General features: G+C 49.8%; 3 protein-coding genes across 5 annotated transcripts; all 3 read right to left on the reverse strand.

Moving 5' to 3' along the window:
- Nucleotides 1-21: 21 nt before the first annotated feature.
- On the reverse strand, nt 22-6519 carry LOC136190156 (receptor-type tyrosine-protein phosphatase alpha-like). Of its 3 annotated transcripts, XM_065978239.1 has the most exons (27): nt 6356-6519; nt 5293-5990; nt 5002-5236; nt 4669-4941; nt 4312-4617; nt 4173-4260; nt 3872-4118; nt 3499-3550; nt 3379-3433; nt 3129-3252; nt 2935-3076; nt 2738-2859; nt 2586-2676; nt 2454-2530; nt 2362-2398; nt 2207-2304; nt 2029-2148; nt 1720-1886; nt 1532-1667; nt 1329-1478; nt 1173-1266; nt 1042-1118; nt 856-990; nt 679-795; nt 467-624; nt 284-419; nt 22-231 (listed from the first exon to the last, which is right to left on the reverse strand). In XM_065978239.1, exons 1-27 carry the CDS (start codon nt 6417-6419, stop codon nt 157-159), a joined length of 4074 nt encoding a protein of 1357 aa, XP_065834311.1. In that variant the 5' UTR covers nt 6420-6519; the 3' UTR covers nt 22-156. The 3 variants fall into 3 exon arrangements, with proteins under 3 accessions (XP_065834311.1, XP_065834309.1, XP_065834310.1); XM_065978237.1 differs by having other exon boundaries at nt 3129-3433; XM_065978238.1 differs by having other exon boundaries at nt 2935-3050; nt 3112-3433.
- A 79-nt stretch (nt 6520-6598) lies between these two features.
- LOC136190176 (zinc finger CCHC domain-containing protein 7-like) lies at nt 6599-8149 on the reverse strand. Its single transcript, XM_065978271.1, has 8 exons — nt 8096-8149; nt 7832-8045; nt 7573-7680; nt 7419-7520; nt 7294-7368; nt 7200-7238; nt 7060-7149; nt 6599-7010 (listed from the first exon to the last, which is right to left on the reverse strand). The coding sequence occupies exons 1-8, from the start codon at nt 8122-8124 to the stop codon at nt 6618-6620; spliced, it is 1050 nt and encodes a 349-aa protein (XP_065834343.1). The 5' UTR covers nt 8125-8149; the 3' UTR covers nt 6599-6617.
- Nucleotides 8150-8232: 83 nt separating this feature from the next.
- LOC136190166 (protein O-mannosyl-transferase 1-like) lies at nt 8233-10636 on the reverse strand. Its single transcript, XM_065978253.1, has one exon. It carries the CDS (start codon nt 10629-10631, stop codon nt 8292-8294), a length of 2340 nt encoding a protein of 779 aa, XP_065834325.1. The 5' UTR covers nt 10632-10636; the 3' UTR covers nt 8233-8291.
- Nucleotides 10637-10657: the final 21 nt, after the last annotated feature.

The raw sequence follows: 10657 nt of genomic DNA on the forward strand, positions 1-10657 counted from the left end.
CGGCTGCGCGTGAACACGCGATTTTACCAAACTAAATATTTATATTCATAGTTAATTGCTGGCGCAATTCTCTGGCATGAGGAACGGTACAAAAGCAGTAGTCTACATTCATGCTGGACACGAACTAATTCGTAAAAACGCGGTGTAGCGTCCTTCTCACTTGAAATTAGAATAAGGATCAAAAGTGTCCACATACTCAACAAGGGTTGTGTAGAGAAACTCATACTGGCCCTATTAGAGAACATGAACGCCCAAAGACAAAACGCTCCAAACTCATACGCACCTGATTTTGAATCATGAAGGGTCTCTGACTTCGCAGAGCCCTTACAGTTTGCAAAACGTCAACGACGCCTTCGGCCTTCATACGCTTGACCATTGAACTCAAAGCACAATAAACAGCCGTCCTTCCGACACCATAACTGAAAGCGGGTATTAGAGGACAAACTCAACTTGTGACGACACTTACTCGCAGTGAACGACGATTGGTCCTTCCGGCGCGGTCTGCTGCCAAGCATTGACTTGCTTTATCAGGTCAAGCAATGCAAGCGAAACGTCGACGTCCGGTACTGTGTCGGCGGGCCATACTTGCAGTTGAAAATGACGTACTGTTCTCGTATAGTCGTACTGGAGAAAAATATCTCATTAATTAAGATTTCTTCATCCGTATCGATAGCGTACTCCGGTCGACGATAGGTTGAAGTCTCGTTGACTGTACGTGCCGTATTCCTGTGATGAGAGGAGGTCGACTCGATAGTTGGAAAACGATGCGCCTTTCTTAGCTGGCCAGTACCTCAGCTAAAAGATTTCCCCACAAACTCTATCATTTATACAGAATCATCGTTCCATCTCTCATACCTGGCCTTCTTCGTCCAATGTGCTCAGCATGACAATAGTAGAAGATCCGTATTCCCATATCATTCGCCAGAAATCGTCCATTGTCACCGCAAGTGGCGCCTGCGTTGCAATGAACGCATTCAATGCCCCGTAGTCCTGCACACACAAAAAAGATAAAATAAATCTGATTCGCTCCTTTCTACTAACGTTAATAAAGCTAGCATTGATATAGTCCGTGCCGTCTACACCGGGAGTTCGTCTCAATATCACGCGAGACTTTTCCACTAGGAGAACCATTTACACAAAAAATTTTCAAATGTCACCTGTTGTCCACTCACTGGGAAGTACGTCCATATTTCGATTTTTAGCCCGATTCACCTCCCGGGCCCCAGCACAGTAAAGAAGAGGAGGTGAAGCATCCTTTTGCAGTCTCTAATAATTATAAGAGTACATAGAAGGTTCCTTTGTGAGAGTTCTTCTGTAGTGCTCCTTACTTCGTACTCCTCTGTAAGTCCAGTAAATCCCGTCGCATCACTCTTCAATTTTAACTTTTTATACGTTTCGGTCAAACTCATTGCGGGTATCTCGGTCACGCCAAAATTTATTGCCTCCAAAAGCGCGTCGTGAATAAAAATATATTGAGCCTACACCAAAAAAATAGAGACGAGACGTCGCTTTCCTTTCTCTATGCGCTCACCTCGGTCTGCACCATGAGATTTCGCTGACGTCTCATGCGCGACACCAATCCATAAATATCCAATTTCATGTCCTTTTCCATCGACTGCAAGGACAGATCAATTGCAATAAACGTACCAGTTCGCCCAACGCCCGCACTAGAAGCGTCACAATAAAGAAAGATTGTCGACGTCACGCGACTCCTTCTACCTGCAATGGACGACAATGGGCCCGTCATCGGGCTGGACGTTGTCGCGAATCTTGCGTATAAACGACAGAAGAGGCGCCGCCTGCTCAGGAACGCCGTGATCCGGCCAAACGACGAAGTGATACTGCTTGATAGTGCGAGCGCAAGCTTCATCCGATTCTTCACCAAGCTGCAGGTAAGCATTACATCAAAGTTCACCAATATCTATTTCTATGTATAGATAGGAACGGACATTGGCTGGGACTATAATCGTTCAACGTTCCCGAGGGTCCTCGGGCTTCATTCCCATAATAACGATATGCTCTACGTACCCGTTTGGCTTTGAACGTTCGCACAACGTAAGTTGATAGATCTGCGGTGTCTTTCGCTTCGACGTAAACGTCCCCGTACTGGGCTTGACCTTCGTCGGGCCAATATTGATCGCATTTGACCTGCGAAAGAGATGCAATAAAAAAAAGACGAAATTTTTCCTAAAGAGTTTCGACGAACTCGTCCGCGTTCTTTCAAATTCGTCACCATGACAACGATGCGCGTGTTCGCTTCCCAAATCATTCGCCAGAAATCGTTCACGGTGACGGGAACGGGTCCTGCGGGAAGCGATTAAAAAAAAACAAATACGACGAAAAGATCAACAGAAAACAAACCCTGAGCGGCAATGTATTCCCTCTCGCCGCTGTATCCCTACGACAACGCCCGTAACAAAAAGAAACCGCGACCGCTCTCTTTCGTCACTCACGTCAATGTAGTTGGCGTTGATGTAGTCGGAACCGTTGACCTCTTCAATGGGCGTTAGTCTGAAGCGCGAATGATCGTCTAGGCGGAAAAGAGAATGAGTGCGAAGATTCTTTTCCTCCCTCGCTTATCCTACATGCGTTCACGTTCCCATAGCGATTCTTAGCCTCGTTTGCCGGAAGGGCGCTGGCGACTGTCGCGTAGCGCTTCTCTTCGTTCCGAATTCGCTGCGACGCGGAGAAGTAAAAAAGAATGAAGATGAGCTCTTTATAAATCTTCTGTGCCTACGTCGTATTCTTCGCTGAAACCGATGTCGCTGTGCATGTGCATCTCGGCGACGTGATCGGGGAATTCGTCGAGGGAAACGCCGCGCATCGTCGGAGTCGAGCCGGTCGGCGTTGGAGGCAGGACTGAAAGAAAATAAACGAGTCGTAGTAGAATGAATAAAGCCGGCGGCGTTTGCATTCCCCCCCCCCCCAACTCACTTCCATCGAGAAGTATCGCGCCTTCGGCGTGCGGATTTGCCGTCGTAAGGCCGAGAGGCGGCAAGCGGCGCGACGTCGCGCTCCCATTCGTTCGTTTCGACGCTTGCGATCGTTTTCTACGAAGAGCGAACCGAACGGTGACCTGACCAGAACGACTTTAAAGACAACGTGACTCACTTCCACAGCGGGCCGACCTGATTCTTTTTCATGAGAACGAGCATGACGGCGACGATGGCGACGACGAGGACGACGGTGACGACGACGGCGGCGGCGATCGCACCGGCCGATGTACCGGGCTTTGCTGCTTCGTCGGTCGGCGTCGGCGATGGAGACGACTTGGTCGGCGATGGAGACGACTCGGTCGGCGATGGAGACGACTCGGTCGGCGATGGAGACGACTCGGTCGGCGATGGAGACGACTCGGTCGGCGATGGAGACGACTCGGTCGGCGATGGAGACGACTTGGTCGGCGATGGAGTCGGAGCTGGAGAAGTGTGAACTACGCAGAAGACCCGCGGTTAGAGCAATAAGGAAGGCACCCTTATCCCCTCCCCGGATGCTTACCGATAGGAAGATTGATTGGTTCAGAGGGGTCGCTGTCTGTAAACAGTTGTGACTGGAACAGAAAGTCAGACGCGTTAAGTTGCTGCTAAGCGAGTTTGCGGCATAGGCGGTCGAGGCGAGATTCTTCGGAATCTGCACCTTTAGACCTTGCGGTTTGGGGGGCCGGGGTTCAATCTTTTTTGCATTCGAATATAACGACAAATGACCTTCTTTGATTTGAAACAGAGACTGGCGACTCGTAAGAGAGGATTTTACGGAATTTTTCAACGCACAAAGAAGGCCGTTTTACACATTGAAACTTAGAGCTTGTAGTCGCATTTGGTGCACGGGGTCCCTCTCCTCTCCTCCCCCTACGTCTTTTGCCCCTGCTCACCTGCCCTGATGGTGTCTGAGTGAAAACTCTCACAATCACCCGATATTCAACGCCTCGCATAAGAGGCACGTTGCGGTAAATGGTGCCGTTAAACGACGTGTTCGTGTTGTTGCCGAGGACAAATGATGACGGAGGCTGAGCATAAACGGCAGCCACGTAGGCGGCCTTAGGTGAGTGCGCTTCGTCGTATGAAAAAGATGAATTCGGTAAAGTGGCGTTTCCCGTAGCAACCCATATCTCATATCGCCTGTTAATAAACAAAAATAATAAATAACTAAAATTAAATCTCGTCGTATAGTACCCGATTGGACCATTTGCATCGTTAGGCAATGGAAGAGTCACAACGGCGGATCCGTTGTTTACTTTCGGTGCATTTGGTTGGACGGGAGCTAGACAACGACGTCAATCAGTTTCCTCTCCCCGTCTGCCTTTTGTATTACCATCCACTTCCGTTGTAACTTCTTGTTTGTTCGATGGTTCGCTGAATTGTCGCACGCCGTCTTCGTCGATGTTGAAAGCTTTCATCACTACAACGTACTTTGTGTTCGGCAAAAGACGGACTAGTGTCGTCTTATTGACAGGATATGATTCATTGGATTCGTTTAACTTAAAGTCACTGCTATTCCACAACTTGATCTGATAGTGCAAACGATCAAGCGGCCCGTTCACTACACTGGGCATCGTCCAAGTGACGATAATGCTAGATGGTCCACTAGCAGTGACACTGAATAGCGGAGTGCTTGGTGCTACATTGGAGACATTTATCGAGAATTAATTTTATACAAAGGACTTTCTACCTCCAATCTTCGTTGTTACGTTGATAGGCATACTAGGTGAACCGAAGCCGTGTTTTGTGCCTGTTGCTATGGTAACCGAGTATTGCGTAAACGGTCGAAGATTCTTGACCATGTAGTTTGACACTTGTCCATTGGTTCGACTACAGGTTGTCACATTGTAGCAAACACTGTAGTTGGTGATGGGAGAGTGGTGCTCCGGTAAAACGGGTTCCGTCCAATTGACAACAAATGATACTTGAGTTCTATTAAACGCACTGATGTTCGTTGGAGGATCTAACGGCAAGACAAAAAAATCAACAATTAGAAGATGGAATGCAGACATTAATTAAGCACCGTTTGAATCCGTTGTAAACGTGATATTACTGAAGTTGCTCGCAGTTTGATTTTCGCCCGTCTTATTATAAACGGCCTTCACCCTTACTTCATACGTTGTGGCTGGGTTAAGGTTTCCTCCAGCAAAGTTTAGAGCTGAACTATTTCCTGTATGCCTAGTCCCGTTTCTGACGTCGAAGTATTCAACCATGTAGCTGAGCACATTATAGCCTCCTAGTTGATCAGTAGGCGGCTTCTATATAAAAAAAAGAGCATATAAAAACAATAGAAAATTCAATCAAAAGTGCCCACCGTCCACTCGATAGAAAAAGTCGTTAGTCCCTTTTCAACTAAAGTAAGATTACCAGGCGGCGGAAAATCGAAAGGCGACGAAGTCGGCGTCGGAGTAAGAGTAGGAGACAACGTCGGTGTCGGCGTCGGAATAAGAAAAGACGACGTCGGGGGCGTCATCGCGGCAAAATGCGTCGGCTCGGGAACGACGACAGACGTCACGACGGAAGAGAACATAGGCGAATTGGTCATCGCCATCGTCATTTCGACGTACGATGCCGTCCCGGAAGCACTTGACGTCCGATTTGGTTCGTTTATTGTCGCAGAAGGCGTGATCGTAGCATTTAGAGTGGGAGACGGCGACGCTGTCGAATTCGAAGTCGGTGTCGCGGTCGAGTTCGGTGTCGCCGTCGAATTCGAACTCGGTGTCGCCGTCGAATTCGAACTCGGTGTCGCCGTCGAATTCGAACTCGGTGTCGCCGTCGAATTCGAACTCGGTGTCGCCGTCGAATTCGAACTCGGTGTCGCCGTCGAATTCGAACTCGGTGTCGCCGTCGAATTCGAACTCGGTGTCGCCGTCGAATTCGAACTCGGTGTCGCCGTCGAATTCGAACTCGGTGGCGCCGTCGAATTCGAAGTCGGTGGCGAGGTCGGTGTAGCGTTCGAAATCGGCGGGGAGGTCGCGGTCGTGTTCGGCGCCGTCGGGTTCTCTCCCGTTCCTGCGAACGCGAGGAAGAAAAATACAGCCGTTTGTTGCTCGGACGGTAACTCCCACTCGATCGCCCCTTTCGCTTGGGGCGTTGCCCTGCCCTTTCGACTCTCCTCGGTTTGTTTTCCTCCGAGAGAGGACCCTTTTTTTCGCGTCGCGACTCGTTGGACACGTGTACGTTTTTTCTTGTGGTGATGCATGATTTGCGAGCGACTAAACCGAATTTGCGCCGGATGCGCGAGACTCGAGAGGGCAGAGGGCAGATCGCGTAATAAGAGCTAAAGACGGCGAAACGAACCGATCGAGGAATTTCGATCGCTTCCCATCACGCATCTCGCATCTCGATCTATCGCCTGGTCCCACAGTACTACTGACCTTGAGCTGCTGCGATCGAAGTGAGGACTATTAGCGCCGACAGGACGACGAGCGAGAAGGCCATTCTACGGTGACGAGTCGAAGGAGCCAGAATCGGCGCCAAGTGACTCTTGAATGCTGCGTTAGACGGAGAGATGTAAGGCAAAGCTGTCGAAGGGCCGCGCGTACTGTACGTGACGAGAGCTAAGTATAACGAGTGACGTCATGAAGAGATTCCATGGTTGCAGAACATCACGTGAAAAATGTTATTGCTATCGATTTTTTATAAAGAAAAATATTTCTCTGACTCGTAAATTTTACTTCTTCCCTTGCTCTTTTTAGCCCTTGATTTTTTGCTACGCTTCGTTGAAACGGTCTCCTTTTTTACAATTTCCTTTTTTACTACTATGCCGTTCTTGCGTTTCTCGACTTTCTCGACTTTCTTCTTCTTCGAAGACTTGCGTTTCTCGACTTTCTCGAATTTTTTCTGTTTCGAAGGAGGTTCATCGGCCACACTGACGTAGAGTTTCCTCTTCTTAGAAGGACTTTCAACCACATCAGCCTCAATGAAACGACTTGGTCTAGAAGCCGGTCTAGCACTTCCAATACGATCGTAGCACGCCACCAGAGGCAACGTGGGAGGAAAAGCGTGCTCCATTCTCGGTTTCGGACATTCCTAGATAAACAGCCATCAAATAAAAGCCTCTCAATAAAAAGTGACTGACATGTCCAACGTGACCCTTTTTGGCGCAATTATAACAGTAAGAGATTCTCATTTCAGACGAACACTCCTTCAGAGCCAGCTCATCCCACGACTAGTACCACAAAATGTACAGCTAATCCCCAAACGGCTACGAAATCTTACTGTTGTGTTATGAAATTGTCGCCACAGGTCAGGACACACCTAAATAGTAAAGGCACTCCCTAATATATCTCCTGTTTGCATCCAGTTCGCATACCCTTTCAATATGACCGTTCATTTCGCAACGTCTGCATTGGATGAACTTTGAATACTCATACCGACGCTTACATTCCTACAGAACGTCCCAACGCTCGATTCACATCTCATTTTCCCAAAACTCACATTGGCTTTATGGCCGGGCTGATGACATCGAAAGCAGAGTTGAAACGGGCAAGCCCGAGCTAAGTGACCCTCTTCAGCACAGAGAAAACACAGTCGGTGAAACTTAGAAATCAACTCATTAATAGAAACTATAGTGTACAGAGCATGACTTCACCTTCTTATTCATACACTGTTTCGCTGAGTGACCCGTCTCGCGACAGATCTTACACTCGACCGCTTTTTTATAATAGCGTCCCCGTTTCCGTTTCCCCGTTTCCGTTCCCTGGAAAACCCAAATGATAGAGTGATACAGTACAGGGAGACTCGAGTCATTAGGAACGTTATAAATATTTTTGTCTGTCTGGGCAATGCCACACAACAACAACAACACAGAAGTAACAGGCAAAAGATCGTTTCATCTATTCGTGACTTACGAGATCTACATCTTCGTCGCAAACTCTCCATTCGAGGCGCGGTTTCTTTTCGATCGTGGGGCTTCCGGCGCTCGTCTCTGCTGTTGTTTTCGGCTCCAAATTAGGCTTTCCGTCACTTTGCTCTGTTTCTAAGGCGGCGAGAGCCTCGTCCACGTTGTCGGCGTAGTGAATTCGGGCGTAGATTTCGCATTCGAGATCGCTACTGATCGCGTCGCTATTTTGGGTCTATTAAAGAAGTGGTGGGTATTCGAAAAGAGCTCCTGCCTTTCGTAAGAGGCTTCCGAGACGTCCATAGAGCGGAAAACGACAAAAGAAATAGCGTCTAACGCGCGTGAACACCACGAGGTGAACCGCCACGGATAGTCTACTCTAGTATTCGTGAAACAACAAAGGTCGGTTGCTCTTCTGAAAATTTTTCATAGATTTCAATTCCAAGTTAAATTAATTGACTATTGAACTACTAGTACAGTAAACCAAGTTGGCCGTCAGGTCTTCGCACCAAAAAGTCCCATGTGGTGAGCCACTTTCGAGCCAAAATCGCCTCTCCATCAAGCGTCTGAAGCCCATAAGTAAACGCAGAAAAATACCAAAATGACAACGCAACGGCTATACCAATCAAGCAACCGACTCCCACAATGACTCTTCTCCACCAGGGAAAACCAAAGAGTCGATAAACGTGATCCAACAAACAGGGCAATAGAAGAACCTTAAAAATCGACGCCGGCAAATAGTGATGCAAAAACAAAGCTCGACCCATGGCAAAGAAAGGCAAATAATGCATAGCCCATCCGCCGACAAAAAGCCATCCAATGCTAACATACCTCCTCCACTCGTCCTCATCGACGTCATATTTTCGTCGACGCCTTCGAAGTAGATAAAAACCGAGCAACGCCGAGTAACCGACGACACTGAGCGACGCGGTCCACCAGAGAAGAGGATTCCCTATCAATTGAATCTGAGCCGACGTGCTATTGCTCATCCAGTAAGCAATCGTTCGACCGGCAAGCGGCCATTCGCCGGGACGCGAACTAAACGCGTGATCTTCGACCAACTCGCTATTCTTCGTCACCATCAGCGCGACGACTTCGTAGAGTTTCGATAGAAATGACATCGTACGAGGGAGCGGAGACGCGACGGCGGACGTGGCATTGGAGTCTCGTACGCCAAATTGAACCTCCTCGACGATCCACTCGGTACCGTCGGCGGGCGACTCCGAATTCGTCGTCACTTCGAACTGATAGAAACCCCACTCGGGAAGTCGCTTCTCCGTCATACGCAACGCTTGGCCCGAGTGAGCGTGCACCAGTTTCACTTGACTCGTCGTCGACGTCCAATCGCCGCCGCCGCCGCCGCCGACGATCTTAACGATCCACTCCTCGTGCGGCACGCTCACGTTGTCGCCGTAATTGATATAGCCGGACACTTCCTGATTGGTCGGCGTCATCGGCGCGGCGACGTTGTGCGAGTTCAATCGACGCGTCGTCGTCCGATGAACGAGATGAACGACGTCGCCGTCGCGCACGACGACGGGCGGATTGTCGAGCGTCACGTTCGTCGTTCCCCGTCGCTGGATCGCCCACCAGTTGTTCTCGTCGCGAAAATTGTAGCACGTCACTTGCTGCTGGGCGCTCGAGCCGCGTTCATCGGGATAGCGAACGGGGTAGAGGTGCGCGTGCGAGTGAAGCCAGCACTCCCCCTCGGACGTCGGCGCTCGGGAACGGCGTAGCGTGACGTGACTGCCGTAGGCGATGCGATACTCTTGCCCTATCTGAGGCAGTTCTTCGGGATGCGTGAGCACGCGCGAGCCGGCCAACGTCGCTTGAAAGTCGCGCGACATGAAAGCGTCGTGGGGTCCGGATTTGTGGAGAAGTCGAAACTCGATCCAAAACGTCGACGCGAATATGAGAAGAGGTAGTAGGAGAAGAGCGACGAAACGCAGCGCAAAGTGCTTGCACAGAATCGAATTCGACGTCGCCGAATCGCCGAGAAGACGCCACAAGTCGGCGAGCGTGTGAAAGCCGAGAAATAGAAAGAGAAAGAAGCCAAAGAGCTTGACGCTGACGACGCAACCGAGAAAGAATCCGAGCAAACCGAGCCAAAGCGACCATTCGACGGAAAACGGTCGATCGCAAAACGACTTGAACTTCGCGTACGAATAAAGAACGAGCGCGACGAAGACGAGCAGCCAAGCGTCGAGCAATATGAAACGCGTCTGCGTAACCATGGCGTTATCGAAGACGAGCAAGATTCCAGTCAGAAAAGCGGACCAATGGGAAGCGCCGGTAAGAGCGACGATTTGATAGGCGAGCGGCGGCACGCATGCGCCGGCGAGCGCGGGAAAAAGTCGCATGTAATAATAGGGAACTCGTTTCGGATCGTATTCCCGTCCGATGACGTCGAAATCGAACGCGCCGTCGTAGTTCGTCCAGTGGGCGACGAGCGCGAGAAGTTGCTTGCCGAGCGGCGGGTGAACGTCGAAGAAATAGATGCCGTGCGTGTAGTAGGTGACGAATTTGCCGAAGTGAACTTCGTCGAAAACGATTTCGCTCGGATCTTCGAGACGCCATAGGCGCGTCGTCGCGCTCAAGATCGCGACGATCGCGAGAAGCGGATTGACGTTGATTTGCCACGTAATCGGCGGTGTTTGGAGCGTCGTCGTGCCGCGTTCGTCGCGTTCCGGTTTGTTTGAGGGACTCGGAGGCCCCGATAATTCCGAATCGGTTTTTGCATCTTTCGACGGTTCTTCGATGGGTTCCTTGGGTTTTTTAGACGATTTCTTCTTTCCCGACGCTTCCTTCATTGAGCTTGAATTTTTTTCTGGAGTCC

This window comes from Oscarella lobularis, chromosome 8 (assembly GCF_947507565.1).
Source record: "Oscarella lobularis chromosome 8, ooOscLobu1.1, whole genome shotgun sequence".
Lineage (NCBI taxonomy): Eukaryota > Metazoa > Porifera > Homoscleromorpha > Homosclerophorida > Oscarellidae > Oscarella > Oscarella lobularis.